Source organism: Bufo gargarizans, chromosome 3, assembly GCF_014858855.1.
Source record: "Bufo gargarizans isolate SCDJY-AF-19 chromosome 3, ASM1485885v1, whole genome shotgun sequence".
In the NCBI taxonomy this organism is placed as follows: Eukaryota; Metazoa; Chordata; class Amphibia; order Anura; family Bufonidae; genus Bufo; species Bufo gargarizans.
This window is the reverse complement of record NC_058082.1, coordinates 60,638,635-60,657,196: the sequence shown is the minus strand read 5'-3', so window position 1 is coordinate 60,657,196 and position 18,562 is coordinate 60,638,635. Positions and strand designations below refer to the sequence as shown.

The window sequence follows — 18,562 nt, the reverse complement described above, 5'->3', positions numbered from 1 at the left end:
CTGGGTGGTAACCTTGTTGGAAGATGTGTATAAATCAAGGCTTGTGTGTTCAAATAAACTGAGTACCAGTTTTACCCTTTACCAAGTTGAGGCTGGTGTTTGGGTAACTGATCGACGCTGGGGCATTGCTATATGCTGAAGATTTGCTATACTCCCCTGGCATAACTACTAGCTCTTGTAAGAGCTGTTCCTGCTCTCTGGATGTAGGAGAGGTTCACACACTGGAGCCTGGAGCCTTGTCGTAGGTCCAGGGTGGGTAGGAGACGGTGACACCTCAACCAAGCTTCCGTGGTTTGTGGGGTCTGCAGCGCTTACGGTGTCAAGTGGAGTGCTTGGAGTCCTCGGGAAGCACTAGGAGCATCCGTTACAGGTGCGATATACCTGCTTCCACAAAATACGGATTAAGGGGTTTGATATACCTGTTTCCACCAAATATTAATTGAGGGGTGCAATATACCTGCTTCCACAAAATACTGATTAAGGGGTTTGGTATGCCTGCTTCCACCAGATATTGATTGAGGCCTGCAATATACCTGCTTCCACAAAATACTGATAAAGGGGTTTGATTGACCTGCTTCCACCAAATATTGATTGAGGCCTGCAATATACCTGCTTCCACAAATACTGATCTTCTCTAGGGACTTAGGCACAGGGTCATTTTGAAAATGACAGGCAGAGGAAGAGGCAGGCCGTTCCACACAGGTGGTAGGGGTCAGGCAGGTGCACCAGGCCGGAGCCAAAATGGGAAGTTGGAGTAAGCACATGCAATTACTTCAAAGGGCGCACCAGAGTTGGTTAAGTGTTTCACTCAGCCTTCCGCTTCTGCACCCTCCTCATCCTCTGTATCTGCACCCTCCGCACTCTCTGTTATGTGCACCCCCAAAGATACTACCACCACGATCACCATAGCCCCCCTCCACTCGAGCCACCACCCATCAGTCTGGCGACAGTACCCAGATCAGCCCAAGGAGGTAAGTCTCTGGTGTTGCTGCCTTCTCCGAGATTTCAAATGTCAGTGGTAGTGAAGGTGATGATGATGACGTGTCGATGGACGTCACGTGGGTTCCCACAAGAGAGGAAGAGGAGGGAAGTTCAGAGGGAGAGACGGAGCAGCAGAGAGGGAGGAGGAGGAGGAGAAGCAGGCAGAGCTCACAGGGCAGAGTAGGCAAAAAGCAGACTGCAAATGTATCTGGAGCGAGCCATCCACCATGCACGGTTACTTCTTGCACTCCCAGGATGCCGGCACATGGCTCCGCAATGTGGGCTTTTTTTTAACATGTCAGCTGTGGACTACCTCACGTTTCTAAAAATGAATGAGGCATGGATCTCGGAAGAATTCAACACCTGTAATGACCACGTGCAATTGAATTTCCTCATGCCAGCCCACACATATCCGCCACCACTCAGAACAAAAAATGGTCCTTGTCTTATGTATATACAGCGGCATAAAAGGCCTTTTCTGTCAGGTGAATGCCTAATTTTTGGGGCCTCTACCCCAGTGTCCTACAGTAAAAATGTTATCCAGTGACTGCCTAATGTACCTCCAGCCACATCATCACAAGTTCTTTTCTTTCAGGTTAATGCCTAATTTTTGGGGCCTGTACTGGCCTACAGTAAAAATTTTATCCAGTGACCGCCTAATGTACCTCCAGCCACATAATCACAAGATTTTTTCTGTCAGGCTAATGCCTAATTTTTGGAGCCTGTACTGGCCTACAGTAAAATTTTTATCCAGTGACCATCTAATGTACCTCCAGCCACATAATCACAAGTTCTTTTCTGTCAGGTGAATGCCTAACTTTTGGGGCCTGTACTGTCCTACAGTAAAAAAAAATTTTATCCATGTCATCTATATTTTAAAAAAAATGTTCACACTGACCACTAAATATGTTAAGAAAAACGAAAACTGGCATAGTTGCCCATAACAACCAATCAAATTCCACCTTTCAGGGCTTCTTTGGAAAATGAAAGGTGGAATCTGATTGGTCGCTATGGGCAACTAAGCCAATTCTCCTTTACACCAGTTTTGATAAATCAACCCCCTCCAGTCTTTTTAGAGCAGCTATATAGGTCATAGACACGATGGACAGGAACTGAACTATTTGACTTCTATGGGATATTTTCTCGGCATGCTCTGTGACCTGTGCAGAGGTAAAGAGTAAGCGGATAAGCTGTGATATCATCTATTGTGAATGGTCAAGCATGTCTTATCTGTATAGAGGTGTTTCTAGTTATTGTATGTCTGCCTGGGTTAATAATGATAATAGCTACTGAAAAGTGACCTGTACAAAACAGGAAATCATGACCTAGCCATGATTCCACCTAGTGGTCAGTGTGAAAATGGCAGGATTATATAAAAAACATTTTTATAGATAGTAACATGAAAAAAATAACACCAAAACTTAAAAAATAAAGTTTAACCTAAAAAAGTAATTAAAACAAAAATGTATTTTCTGTTGAAACATTTCCTTTAACTGTGAGCATAAGTGTTGAGCGAGCATGCTTGGCCGAGCTGCTGTTCATGAGTAGTGTAGATCACAAATATTCTAATCGTGAATTTTTATCGTAAATTTAAAATGCAAAAGGCTGAGTGCTACATAGTGTGTGGACTCTGTTAAGCAGGGTGCCCCACTTACTAGCGCCCCAACTAGATGATCAGCGCCATCTATTGGTTTCATAGTCTTATGACAAGATTAATAATCTTGTCATAAGACTATGAATCCAATAGATGGTGCTGTTCATGAATAGTGTAGATCACAAATTTTCCATGCAAATGCATGTCTTTCCCATATGCCCATGTTTATGAAAATTTGTTTTTACATGACAAAACTGTATAGAAAGGTTATTGAATATTATGTTAGGGCAATCAGATTTTTTTTTGTCACCCTAATGATATTGATCTAGGTGCGCAGGTCCACCCAAGCCATCCAACAGATGTGAAGCAACTTTGTGACTTACTGGCTCTCAGTCAGATGAGAGCTGGTTTGGAATGTCTCATAGTGCACAAGGCTGCCATTGTAAGGTATGCTGACTGTTATCTGTCTTATGAATAGATTGTTGGCTTCCACATACCTGGATTTTGGCATATAGCCTTTGTGTGGTTGTCTATTGTATGTCATAGATAATAGGAGTCTAAGATGCATCCAACCATCCTCTTAATGCTGTTTCTAAACAATTTTGATGGGGTTTTAATCAGTTTCTAACCTTTTTTTTGTGAACCAGACACTCTCTTCTCTTCCGAGCAGGGGGTGTCTGGGGTTCTCCCTTTGACTTCCATTGTGCTCGATTAACACTAGTGAGTAGAAATCATAATTGCAGATGGTAAACTTTATCCGGGCTCAGACAATTTGATTTGTGTATAAGGAAGTCTTGTTTCTATTTACAAAGTCAATTAGCTATCACAAATTTGACAGTGTTTGTATAAAATTAAATAGTAGGGTTTGAAGGCCAAATTGTAATTAAAATAAACATCTCAAATTCTCAATGTAAGGAGTGGCCCTAGTCAGGATGGAGAACAGGCCAAGGAAAGTAGCAACCTCTATTGATCTAGTTGGATAGTATGAAAATTGTTGGGGGGGGGGTCTACTTTGGTGGTGGCAATGTGTTTTAACATCATACTTTCAACTGATAGGATAACTATCAGTGTACTGTTAAGACAGGATATTTTGAGGGTCTATTAAGGAACTGAGAAATAGTACCAGGCACACTCACTTAATTATGTGCTTATGTAAATGGTCAGTTGCAGTTATTGGAGCAATGTGGTCAGCTCATTGTCATCAGTAGGACCACCACCCATCTAATATGCATATGCTGAGGATAGACCATCACTATGTCTCAGAAAACCACTTTAATAAAACAATGGCACAAAGAAGAATGCTCAAAAGCATTTTTTATTGCTATCACTATTCATTGTACTTCTTTTTCTTGCTTCCCAGTAACAAATTGTTCCTTTTTCAATGCTCATTAAACAGTTCAATACCTATTCTATCCACCCACTTTCTTTGAATCTAACTCTAAAATTCTTAAAAGGACGCTACATTATCTACAAATGATTGTTTTATTTTCTATGAAACAAGGAGGATCTGATGCCACCAAGCTAGAATCACATGAATTAATGACAGACTATATTTTTATGACTACACCTTCTTTAACTATAAAAAGGCCAAGCAACTGTTAGTAGAACAGTAACAGCCATCTGAAGGTGACTGAGCAACTGCACTTTACATCCCCAGCAAGAAGAACCATCATGTCTCATCACTCCATCCTAGCCTCATCCGGACACAAGCACTTTAGCTCTTGTTCTGTATCTTTACCTAAACATTCCAGCTCTCACGGCATCTTATCCCATTCTTCTAAGCATACAGGTCATGGACACAAGGCTCATTGTTTTAGCAGCACAAGTGCCCATAATATTGGTTCCAAGGGTCATAAGGCCTCAGTTAAAAGTTTTCATTCAGGAAAGAGCGGACATGGATATGGGTTTGGCATCGGTAGCATGGGTCATGGATTTGGAGGACAATGTGGCAGTGGAGGAATCACCAATGTTACAGTCAACCAGGGTCTTCTGGCTCCTCTGAACTTGGAGATTGACCCAAACATACAGAGAGTGAGGACTGAAGAGAAAAATCAGATTAGGGGGCTCAACAACAAGTTTGCTTCCTTCATTGACAAGGTGAGTAATGATTATTAAGGATATGTATTGAAGTAAATTGAAAAAAATTAAAAGTAAAGTTGACCTTATACATTAGGCTACTTTCACACTTGTGTTTGGTACGGATCCGTCTTGTATCTGCACAGACGGATCCGCACCAATAATGCAAACGCTTGTACCGTTAATAACGGATCCGTTTGCATTATTCATTAAAAAAAAAGTGTAAGTCAAAACTGATCCGTCTTGACTTACATTGAAATTCAATGGGGGACGGATCCGTTTTCAATTGCAAAATATTGTGTCAGTGAAAAACGGATCCGTCCCTATTGACTTACATTGTAAGTCAAGACGGATCCGTTTGGCTCCACATAGTCAGGCGGTCACCAAAACGCTGCAAGCTGCGTTTTAGTGACGTCTAAAAAACGCAAACTAGACCAAACGCTGTCAAACTGATGCATTCTGAACAAATCGTTATCCATTCAGAATGCATTGGGGCTGAACTGATCCGTTTTGGGCCACTTCTGAGAGCCCTGAAACAGATCTCACAAGCAGACGCAGAAACGCCAGTGTGAAAGTAGCCTTAGATAAACTTGAAACCACCAATTTTGCTTCCTTCACTGACAAGGTAAAACAATTTTACTTTTATTCTTTATTCAACGTGATACAATACTGGTTGGATCAGTAAATGGAAGGCATCACATTTAACTATTTTCCTTTTTTTATCACTGATAAAATTCTTATGGTCACATACAATATATTATTATTGTGGCGAAAATGAACAAAGGCAATTTACATATTAAAGTAACCCTCTGTTTCAACAAAAAAATAAATAACATTAACTGGGGATTTAACAAAACATTTACCAACAGTAATTGCTTTCTTTTCATCTTTTCGAAGATGGCCACCCCATTTCTCAGACTATATTACAATGGACTCACTGTGCATTGAGTATTCCAAAACCTTTTCTGCTGTACTTGGATTGGCCAGCAGTGCTCACATGAGCAGTGCTTGCCAATCCAAAAGCACGACAGTACAAGCAGGCAGTGTCTTAGATTAGTGATGCACCAGGTAGTCTGAGAAGTAGCACAACCATCTTGGACAACAGAAGAGGAGCCAGGGAACTGGCACAAATATTTCTGAAAAGATGAAAAGGAGGGCATCGTGTTAGTGTGTTGTTCATTTCCTAGTTAATGTGAATATTATTTTAACTTGAATGTCTATGTTGATCCAAAAGAATGTACCGTGCATGGACATTACGTATGTACACAAAGTAAGGCCACTTTCAAACGGTCAGTATTTGATCAGTATTTTTAAGTTAAAAACAGTTGAGGAACCTACAGAGAAAAAGTGTAATGGGAACATTTGTACCTCTTCTGTGTTTTAGCTCATATACTGTATACTAATGAAAACATTGATCAAATACCTGCCATGTGAAAGTGGTCAAATGAAAAGGAAACTTCCTCCTGGCTTGATATTTAATTATTTTTTAATTATGCAAAAGTCTACCTCTAAGAAATAGAAACATTTTTTTTATGGAGAACTGTACAATAAAAAAAATAATTGTGCTAAAGTATCCATAAACGTTTGCTTCTGTTTAAGTAGTAATGGTCTGGCTTCTCAAACTCCTACTCTCCAATGTTCTAGTCATAAACATTTTACAAAATTGGATACAAAATTGCAATTGAGATGACCGCAAAAAATTATGAAAAATGGTCTTCAAGAATGATGGTCTTCTCAACAAAGATGGGCAGTATACATTGTATGCAATGGAACTGTCACAGGAAACATGGTCTATTCTATTATCTAAATTTGAATTGCATTATTATCATTTTTTTTTAACTAGGTTCAATTTTTAGAACAACAAAACAAGATGCTGGAGACTAAGTGGGCTCTTCTACAAGAACAGAAAATTGCCAGGTGTCAGATTGAACCTCTGTTTGAGGCTTTTATCAGTAGCCTCAGAAGACAGCTGGAAAACCTGGAATGTGAAAGGGCTCGCCTTGAGGCAGAAAGGAACAGTATGGAAGGAACAGTGGAAGAACTAAGAAGACGGTACAGTTTTGATTCTACTGTATAAGGCCTTATGCACATGACTGGATCTATCTGCTCTATCTGAACCCAATTTGTGTCAAAACTTCATTTATAATATGAGCTCCGTTATGGGCTTCTTCTTCTAGCCACAATTAATGCGAGACTTGCTTAGTCTCGTGTCTGTGACGTTACAGGTTGGTTCTGCGCATAAATTACTGTTTTAAAATCCGGATTAGACATTGATGCAAAATACAGTCAATTTGCCTTAAGTGAACTGTGTAGAGATAGCAAACCATTGGAACTTAGCTATGTAGTGATACTAGGGGAATATTGAGTGATATAAGTTTTCCTCTGGTACTCTTCTAATTTCTGAAGTTCTTCTTCCCTCTTAAGGGCTTCCATATGACGTATGTACTGCATGTGTAACATTTAACGAAGCACTCATCATATCACCAAAATCCTACAATTTCAGTCCCTCTACAGCTCTTCAAAGTTTATTTCCCTGCTCCTGCCATTAGATGCCCCTTTAGTTGTAATTCATTAAATCCATCCATTGCTATTTCTATTGGTTATGAATATAAGTGCCATAACCTGGAAGATCTTAATCTTTACTTACGTGTAGGTATAGTTAAAAAAGAAAGAAGTGGTCATCGTTTTGAATATTACTGCACCTACATATAGTGGTGATCTAACACCTAGTGCTAATTTTATATTTTTGTAAGGTACGGTATAATAAGCCACTTAATATAAAAAAAATGTATTTAATTCAACAGATATGAGGAAGAGGTGAACCGGAGAACAGCTGCTGAAAATGAATTTGTTTCTGTTAAGCGAGTAAGTAATATCTTGATATCAATTGTTTTTCTGGTTGTACTGTAATAGACATTACATAAATATGCTTTTGATTGATATTTGCGTTGTAGGATGTTGATGCTGCTTTCTTGACCAAGGCTGAACTTCAGGCTAGGGCAGATTCCCTCACTGATGAGATCAACTTCCTGAGGACCCTCTATGATGCTGTAAGAATTATTTTTCATCTATTTTCTTCCCATACATCAGCTCTTTCTAGAAAATAAGTCATCTTTGAACTTTTTTTTATAAAAAAAATATATATTTCTTTAACACCTTAGGAAATTGGTCAGCTCCAGGCTCAGATCTCAGACACCTCAGTGGTTGTGTCAATGGATAACAGTCGAGACCTGGACATGGAGAGCATCATCTCTGAGGTCAGAGCTCACTATGAAGAGATTGCTAACAAGAGCAGAGCTGAGGCCGAAGCTATGTACCAGTCAAGGGTAAGTTCAGGGGAGTGGAGCATGTGCCTTAGGCGTAGGGCACCTGGATGGATGGCAACAAGTCACATTCCCCTTGCAAACTCTAAAGTAAATCTAAGTTAAAAAATAGTGGAGAGGTTACACTAAAGTGAATGAAACATTGCAACTTCACCACAATCTTAGTAGAATAATTATTCTGTTGTGGTAATAGCGATGCTAGTAATTTCTAACCCTTTAATGCAAAATTGTATACATTATTTCATCGATGGGATACAGTGTACAGCGGGTGTGTGGCTGTTAAAGGCTAATATTTAAAAGATTTTCAAGCAATATGCATTATTGCTTTTAGAATAAAGCTAAGCTATAATGATGGATGAGCTTCTGTCCCTAAATAAGAACTGTCTACCCCTTTAGATCATAGGTGCAGAACCAGCCCCTTGCACTAGGTCTTATTGCTGCTCTTTGCCCAGACCTATGTTTCTAGGACACCAGTAATTTATACAATCCATTTGGAAGCTGATTATGATTCTACTCTTATAGCTACCAAATGGAATCAAGGAAAGAATGTCTTGAGGCTCTATTAACATTGTCATGTTAGAGACATCCGGCGGGATGCTTTTCACATAATATTTCTCCCAATATGCATAACACATGAGGTCCCTGGTTAACTCACTCAACAAGCAGGTCACAATCTAGTGAAGAAGTCTTTAAATGAACTATTAGCTAACTAAAGAACTAAAGAGAATTTCCTGACTCACATGAAAGACTCATATACATTCTCTATTATTAGGGTTAGTGGCCAGTGCGAAAACTGCAAGGTTTTATGTTTTTTGCTTAAATATAGATATAGACATGGAAAATTAAAAATAACATCACCAAAAATTATTTAAGAATATAAAAACGTGATTTCATTTTCTGATTATACATTTCCTTTAAGGGGTCCAAAAAAAATATTGACCAGGTCCCTGATCACATATTGATAGCCTAAAAACTCCTAGAGTACTGTACACAAGGTCTACAGAGTCCACCAAGGATTTGTTCATACAGCATATACACACACGTTTTTTTATATTTTTCATCAACTTTTTCATATAGTTTGAGGACTTGCGCATGGCAGCTGGAAGAAATGGAAATGATCTGCAGAACAGCAGGAATGAGATTGCAGACCTAAACCAAACAATTCAGAGATTAAAAGGAGAGATTGAGTGTGCTAAATCCCAGGTACAGAACCTTGTTGCATATTGAGGGCAATTCAAACTGCAAATTTCAATATATTATGTGATCAATGTTGTGTTTTACTCAAGCGCGCTGCCCTGGAATCTGCTATAGCACAGGCTGAGGAACGTGGTGAAGCTGCTGTTCGTGATGCCAAGAATAAACTGGCTGAACTGGAGGCTGCTCTACAGAAGGCCAAGCAGGACATGGCTCGCCAACTGAGAGAATATCAGGAGCTGATGAATGTCAAACTGGCTCTGGATATTGAGATTGCCACCTATAAGAAGATGCTGGAGGGAGAAGAGCACAGGTAAGGCATGACTCTTTTACCATGGACCTAACAATTATATGGTGATGGTTTTCATATACAGTTTATATATCAGAAAGAGAACAGTAACTTTATTTCTCCATATCTCCAAGTTTTTCTCTGAATATATATTTTTTTTTTTACACATTATGCTAATGAGTTGTTTGTTAATTATAACTTTGCAATGCAGAATATAAAGTAATGATATCAAGTCTTATTTAGTTATATGTAGTGATGAGAGACATAGGCAATTTTTTGCATAATATTCGCAATAAATTTGTGAATTCTAGAATTCGTGATCTCCAGCCATTATTTTCGCGATTGCGCAAATCGGCACTAATGATGTGCATATTTTTTGTGCAATACATGCAACTTTACATTTTATCAGGTTTGAGTAGATATTATTGATTAGTGCACTAAATATTGTTGTGACATCACAGCACCATGTATGTAGCATGTATGTATGTATGAATGTACAGCAGAGAAACAGTAATTCCTATCACACTACCTAACACCCTGCACTGGAACCTATCAGCTACACTATATCACCATCTAACCTACACTGACTATTTCCCACAAACTATCTGTAATATATATATATATATATATATATATATATATATATATATATGAGATAACTAACTATCTAATGTAATTGGATAAGGAATAGGATCCAGATGAAAGCACAGAGCACAGCAATGTCACTGCTCTCTCTCTCTCCAAACTGCATAAATAACAGCAGAAAATGGCTGCTAGGGAGTTTCTTATATAGTAAGGGGTAGGCAACTTTCCTATTGGTTGCTAGGGATGTTGCTAAGCTCAGACAAAGATATTGCAGCCTTCTTATTGGCCCACAAGCAAGAAGAGAGGTTACTGATGGGAAAAAAAAAATCTAGAATACTCGAGATTATGAATATATAGCACTATATTCTACATTTTTGTGAATTCTCGAAGTGCTGATATTCGCAATAAAAATATGCGATTAGAATATTCGCGATTAACACTAGTTATGTGCATTATATTATGGGATTCATTCAAGTAGAACTACATTTCCCAGGACAAGGCTTTAGTTTTAGATTACCGTTAACAACTAAAAAAATGGCGCTTCCTGCCTCTGAACATTTAGACTAACACATCCCATGAAGGAAGCGGTCATCTGAATGTAAGGCAACCTCAAATGTCATGACTAGAGCGGCCTCCTACTGCTGCAATTTGAATATCTGTTAAGTTTACACACAGCTTTTGTATACACTAATAGCACAAGTAAATATAAGAAATGCCCTAATATATCAGAGAAAAATGTCTCTTTCCCTCCAATCAACTCTTTTCCTGCCCCTGCCACTTCCTAAGCTAACATTATCTCTGAATTATCTGATAATTCCATCTTGGAAGAACAAAACAGACTGCCAGGTCCCCGAATGAACAGATTACACACACAGACACATACAGACACTGCTGGAGCTAATAGTAAGCGTTATCTTACTTCAAGTGCTTTATTAACATCATCACTGCTCAGTGCTCCTCCAAATTGGCCTGTATGTTCTTTCTGAGTAATTTTAAGTGAATGAAAGAGAAATGAAGCAGATTGTATCTATGTATATTCTATGGGGAGACATCATTACAGCTAGTCTCTTCCCACCAACTCAGGGACAACTTAAAAGTAGAGATTGAGCCTGAAAAGTAGAGATTGAGTCTGCAGAGGAGAATAATAGAAAAAAAAGACAGATACCATTCATATAATGGCAAGATATAATGTAGTGTTGGCACTCATGTGTACACACAAGGCACCTTATTCTGCAAAGTTAGTAAATAGCAGTAAAATTGTTTAAATTAAAGACCCCAAAATGTTAAAGAAAGTGACACTCTGATTAGAAGGCTGCATTCATCTTAATTCTTTAAAAAGAATCCATACAATTCAGCATGGACAGAATCCCAGAACTGAATTATGTTATCTGTTAAGTTTACACACAGCTTTTGTATACACTAATAGCACAAGTAAATATAAGAAATGCCCTAATATATCAGAGAAAAATGTCTCTTTCCCTCCAATCAACTCTTTTCCTGCCCCTGCCACTTCCTAAGCTAACATTATCTCTGAATTATCTGATAATTCCATCTTGGAAGAACAAAACAGACTGCCAGGTCCCCGAATGAACAGATTACACACACAGACACATACAGACACTGCTGGAGCTAATAGTAAGCGTTATCTTACTTCAAGTGCTTTATTAACATCATCACTGCTCAGTGCTCCTCCAAATTGGCCTGTATGTTCTTTCTGAGTAATTTTAAGTGAATGAAAGAGAAATGAAGCAGATTGTATCTATGTATATTCTATGGGGAGACATCATTACAGCTAGTCTCTTCCCACCAACTCAGGGACAACTTAAAAGTAGAGATTGAGCCTGAAAAGTAGAGATTGAGTCTGCAGAGGAGAATAATAGAAAAAAAAGACAGATACCATTCATATAATGGCAAGATATAATGTAGTGTTGGCACTCATGTGTACACACAAGGCACCTTATTCTGCAAAGTTAGTAAATAGCAGTAAAATTGTTTAAATTAAAGACCCCAAAATGTTAAAGAAAGTGACACTCTGATTAGAAGGCTGCATTCATCTTAATTCTTTAAAAAGAATCCATACAATTCAGCATGGACAGAATCCCAGAACTGAATTATGTTTTTAATGTTTATAATGAAAATAATTTATTTACCTTACGATTTCTTTTTCAGACTTTGTTCTGAAGGTCATGTGAATGTCTGTAAGTATATTATTTAAGTATAATTAGCAGTACATTATAATGCTTCACCTAGCATTTATTTGGTATATTGATGTCAGGATTATATCATATTGAATCATTTAACTTAAAATAAACATTTTCATTATTTATTTTAGCTGTCCTACACTCCAGCACTGGAGCAAAACATTCAGGTTCATCATCCCATGGTGGACATCATCATCAGCATCATCACAAGGGAGGATTCAGCTCCAGCAGCTATATCTCAAAATCAAAGCACCACTCCAGTCATGGGCACCATTGTTAAAGTGAACCAGTGGTCACCAGCTATATTCAGGCTTTAAAATATTCCAATAGTCTCTCTCTCTGGGTCGCATTAGCAGTGATGAGTTTACAACATGAGCTTAAAACGTACGGTAGTTTTTTTCATACAGATTTCCCAAATGAGCACTTCTGATTCTGTCAGTTGTTCCTTAGCTATAGACCACAAACCACTTCTTTGGTAGAATACTAACCACTGACAAAATGGCTCGTTGTAATCTGCCAAATAACTATATAGGAAATATCTGTGACACTCAAATTGTAAGAAGATGCAAAATGTATCATACACTTTATCAAAGGAACATTGATGACTGAACTTGTTAGGAAGTTCATTTTTAGAAACTTAATGATAAAGAAGAACCATATATATCCTACTGAATATTCTTGTAAATCAAATTTCATACTTGTCACATTTTAGGACTACATATCAAAGTGTATCTGCTCTTCAAGATAAGGTGCATTAGAAGTCCATATGTGTAAGCTTCTAGGAAAGCCATCAATTAAAAAATGCAGTCCCATCTGAGGGCATCATATTAGAGAGCAGAATGAGTTGAGGAGACATATAAATATATTATTCAAGCTTCTCATTTCAAAATCTTTGCTCTTTCTAGGTTTAGCAGTCAAGTGGTGGTCTTATCAGTGATTGGGTGCCTTCCCTACAGTTGCGTACATAGAAAAGTAAGGGCCTCATAGCAAGCATCAAACCAGGCCCTCAGGCTCTTTTTTCCACTGCTTCATTTTCTAACAGTTGTTTCTGTAGAGGGTAGAGTCCTGACCAAATTTCCACACCCAGTAGAAGAGGAGATGATCCCAACTGGACCTCCTTTTGCCCTGGGCCCCATGGCAGTCACATGGTCTGCCGCTATGGTAATTACACCCCTGCTTCCCTGTATGACCATGTAACCATGCATACCAAGATAGCTGCCACACACAGAGTAGGACTGCCTACTCGACTCCTACACCCGGAATGAGCTGAATGAATTCACAAGTTTTACTGAATCTTTGCCCACAAAATTTTACAGGAATCTACTCAGCCTCTCTTGGTCTATACCATGCTACCCGTGTATTGTACTGATTTGCAACGTAACCGGTTCCCTTTAAAATAAATGTGCACTGTACTGTATAGCAATGATTTTTAACCTTATAGAGGAATCCAAAGTTTTCTCTTATCTCTGAGTAGCTGGTGTAGGAAAGAGTAAAGGATATTATAATTTTTCTCTATTGCTGTACCTGTGCTCATGCATCTACTAAACATATTACATATATTATAGGACATGTTACATCTTTATGGTAATATTCTGTTATTCAGGTCATACTCTTCAATGTAATCTTAAATATGACAGTGATAGGGTAGAAAATACTGATGGAAGAATGATATTAGCTCAGAGATTTATATAATAAATTGGTTGTCTAGGGTATCTACTATTGTAAAGTCTAATGAAAGAATTCGTAGGACAATGATAAGGATGGATTTGTTAAGTGATAATTAAATACGTTTTGAATATAAAGATTTTGAAGAGACTTCTGGGCATACATCCTGTTCAAATTCTATCACTAGATGTTCAAATATTTTACTGAATCCACCATTGGACCTGACACAGAAATACATACTTCAACATATGTAAAACTTATCTATACAGTGAGGGGTTCAAAATTCAGAAACCAACATCTCATCCTCATTTTATTGTTGTGTACATCGATTAGTAAAATATATATTATCTGATACATTACATTTCCTCACAGATCATCCAGATATAAATATAGTAGTGTGATATGGCTGATATATTTATTTACAAAGAGAATATTCAACCCTAAAAATTATCCAATAATTGTTATTATGTGCCTATGTCCTATATTGCTTGTGTGACCTAGTAACAACATGTTGAGTCAGTTGTATACCATCACTGCTTTTGTTTGTAACTGGTGTACTTTAACTGTTTCTTGTATGACTGCATGCCAATAAAGTTGCTTAGTTGAAAATATCTGACTAATGGAATTTGTTATTTAACTGAATCTACCATAAGAAACTGCAACAAAAATGAGCTTTCCAGGTTTTCACACTTGACGCTGCAGTACCAGACCCAGCCATACATGCATGGACATTGATGTGTCAAATACTGAGGTGAATGGACTGCCATGCTCCATTGAGCACTGCTAGGCCCTCATTTTGCTACTCAGACCTGGTGGAATGTAGATATACATAAGGTTGTGAGATGGGATTGTGGAGCAACGAATAAGGCACTATACTGAATGGTATTGACCTCACCCTTTATTTATAGGATTTTATTGTGGCTATAACAGTGGTTTTAAAATCACCATAATGAAACTTAGCTGCCACACAAAATGAGGGCCTAGCAGTGCTCAATGGAGCATGGCAGTCCATTCACCTCAGTATTTGACACATCAATGTCCATGCATGTATGGCTGGGTCTGTACAATAACCGGGTAGCATGGTATAGACCAAGAGAGGCTGAATAGATTCCTGTAAAATTTTGTGGGCAAAAATTCTGTAAAACTTGTAAATTCATTCAGCTCATTCCAGGTGTAGGAGTCGAGTAGGCAGTCCTACTCTGTGTGTGGCAGCTAAGTTTCATTATGGTGATTTTAAAACCACTGTTATAGCCACAATAAAATCCTATAACAGTGGTTTTAAAATCACCATAATGAAACTTATGTTTTAAATACTACTCTTTTCAGTGATTAGTCCAGGGAAAGCTGGGTTACAACCATTTGAAGCTGTAATACAGACTGTAGAATACTAAACCCATCAAGATAAATCCCCCTCTCCATTCCTAAAAAGTGCCCTAGATTTGCCTTTCTGGATCCTGGGAAGCTGAGCTCCAACCATGGGAAACTGTAATAGATTGTAGAATACTAAATCTACCAAGATAAATCCCCCTCTCCATTCCTAAAAAGTGCCCTAGATTTGCCTTTCTGGATCCTGGGAAGCTGAGCTTCAACCATGTGAAACTGTAATAGATTGTAGAATACTAAATCTGCCAAGATAAATTCCCCTGCCCACTCAAATATATACAAATGTAACCCAATCATTGGTTTGTAGCAGTAGTTAGTGAAAGCAAACGCCTGTTCTGATGGAAACCTTCCCCATCAGAAATTTATCTTCCTCTCCAGTGATACATATTTGACTGAAATATTCAAGGCTGTGTTCACATCACTATTTTGTCCTAAATGTAACTAATACACTTATTAGCTATATGTTAAACGGCTGTTCGGGTGTATGTTATACAGAGGCATCTGTCACCATAGGGTTCCATTATAAAAATAAAAAAAAAGTAGTAGTAAAAAAGTGTTTATTAAAGGGCTTGTCCGGTTTCAGAGCTGAACCTGGACATATCCCCATCTTTACCCTTCCTCCCCTGACATGAGCATTGGAGCATTTCATGCTCCGATGCTATCCCTTGCCCTGCGCTGTCTTGCACGCAGCAAGGCCTTTTTTGTTTACTTTGGTACGCTGCTAGCGGAGGCTTCTGCCCAGCAGTGTGGCTGGTGACATCGCTGGCTCTGAAGTGCAGGCTTTAGTGCTGCCCTAGCCGTTTTAGTATGTCATTAGATCTCTAAACATGCCTTTGCCCTGCAGCCTTGAACCTGGACAACCCCTTTAATAGATTTTATTTATTTATTTTTGCTTTTTTTCTATTGCATCTTATTTATTCCCTAACACATTATAAACATGGAACAGAAATCTGATATGAACAGCCCCTAATGGGTATTGCTAGAGAAGCACTTCACAGGTTTTATGCTAAAGATCCAGTATGGACAGGAGGACAATGTTACATGGAGACTTTACTGATGTCTGTGTGCAGTGCTATTCAGCGCAGAGGGGATTCCATGGCTACTGATTTTATTCTCAATCCTTTTTATGGAAACAATAAGAGAGCAAGCATGCCCTGAGTGATGGGGGGACTGATTACATACACAGAAGTCTATGTTAGGCTTTATCCACATCTGTACTGGAGGATCCATCAGATTCCAGCAAAAATATAAGACAGAATAGTGGAGCACGGTGCGTCTTCTTGTCCAGTAGAATGTTAGGTTTTCTATTAAAAACAAGATTCCATTTTAGTCAGTGTGGTCTGTCAGGAAACATAAATTTTATAGTTAGTGTGGTCCATCATTTATAAGTCAGTGTGGTCCATCAGACGGTGTTCATTTCCGTCACTTGATGGAAATGCTACTTCCATTATTTTAATTGTTCTCCTTTTATAATAGATGATTGTGTGATTATTTTAATTTAGGTTTTCTATTAAAAGCAAGATGCCATTGCAGTCAGTGTGGTCTGTCGTCCATCAGCAAGCAATCATTTTATAGTTAGTGTGGTCCATCACGAAGCATTCATTTTATAAGTCAGTCAGTGGCGGATTATAATAGGGTCGTTCGCATACTGCGGCATGGCACGGGAGCGAATAGTTCCCTGCCCCGCCGCCAATCACCGCCATAGGCTTCAGGCCTAGTAGCCCCGAGGCCTATGCGGTAGTGAAATCCCGGCGCAGGCGTATGTGAGGACGTCATTGCGCGCCTATGTCGGGAGGGACGCAGGACAATGAAGAATGCGCGCCTGCCTCTCTATGCCGGACACAGGTAAGTATTAGCTTTTATTTTTATATTTGTTTCTGCGTGTGCCAACTTTGGGGGGGCAGAGGAGGACATGGGGCAGTGTGGTAGCATATCAGTTTGGGGGGGCAGATTATTAAACGGGGGCAAATCACTTCATGTGGGGCAGTTATTACTTGGGGCAAATTACTTCATGGGGGCAGTGTGGGGGCAAATCACTTCAGGGGGTGCAGTGTGGGGGCAAATTCTTTGTGGTGGGCAGTGTGGGGCCAAATTACTTCAGGGGTGCAGTGTGGGGGCAAAATACTTCAGGGAGTGCAATGTGGGGGCAAATTACTTCAGGGGGTGCCGCGCGGGGGCAAATTGATTCAGGGGGTGCAGCGCGGGGGCATAATACTTTATGGGAACCAGTGTGGGGGCATATTATTTCATGGGAGTGCAGTGTGGGGGCAAATTACTTCATGGGGGCAGTGTGGGGGCAAATTATTTAATGGGAGTGCAGTCTGAGGGCAAATTATTTCATGGGAGTGCAGTGTGAGGGCAAATTATTTCATGGGAGTGCATTGTGGGGGCAAATTACTATATTGATGACAGTGTGGGGGCAAATTACTATATTGATGACAGTGTGGGGGCAAATTACCTAATGAAGGGCAGTGTGGGGGCAAATTACTTAATGGATGGCAGTGTGGGGGAAATTACTATATGGGGCAGTTTGGGGGAAATTACTATATGGGGGTAGTGTGGGGAAATTACTATATGGGGCAGTGTGGAGAAAATTACTATATGGGGGTAATGTGTGGGTGTTCCTATTAGGGGACATTATTTTTGGGGACACTGTATAGGCATTATTACCTGGAGCACAATATAGGGTGTTATTATCACTAGGGGACATTATAATTTCTGTAGACACTATAGGGACCTTTGGGGTAATTTATCAAACTTGTGTAAAGTAGAACTGGGTTAGTTGCCCATAGCAACAGATTTCACCTTTCATTTTTCACAGCTCCTTTGGAAAATGAAAGGTGGAATCTGATTGGTTGCTATGTGGGCACCTAACCCCGTTGTACTTTACACCAGTTTGATAAATGACCCCAATTATGAGAAATCGAACATGTCTGTGTAACAAGCTCTGTAGAGACGGGATGCGGCTAAAATAATTAGTCATGGCGGTCTGGGTCAAACGGAGGAGAAGAGGAAAGAGGAGGTCTACATGACAGGAGAAGTCACTGGATGTAAGAGGTATGTGGTGCTGTATTCCCCTATATGTAGAGTTGGCTCACTACTGTGACCTGCATCTCATCTTCTCCTCCAAGTCTTTTTTTTGTCATAATGGTATGTATTTTAAATTTGGCAACTAAACTTTTAATTTGTCACCTGCAGCCCAGATAACAGTGATAACTTTCTGTGTACAAATAATGTAGTAGATGTTCCATGCAGTCCTATGTAACATCCC

General features: G+C 39.1%; 1 protein-coding gene across 1 annotated transcript; it reads left to right on the top strand.

Annotated features, from left to right (window-relative positions):
* Positions 1-4,246: 4,246 nt before the first annotated feature.
* Positions 4,247-9,485, top strand: LOC122930401 (keratin, type II cytoskeletal cochleal-like). The gene is made up of 7 exons (XM_044283768.1): positions 4,247-4,672; positions 6,495-6,703; positions 7,456-7,516; positions 7,606-7,701; positions 7,813-7,977; positions 9,052-9,177; positions 9,261-9,485. The coding sequence occupies exons 1-7, from the start codon at positions 4,247-4,249 to the stop codon at positions 9,483-9,485; spliced, it is 1,308 nt and encodes a 435-aa protein (XP_044139703.1).
* The last annotated feature ends 9,077 nt before the right edge of the window (positions 9,486-18,562 follow it).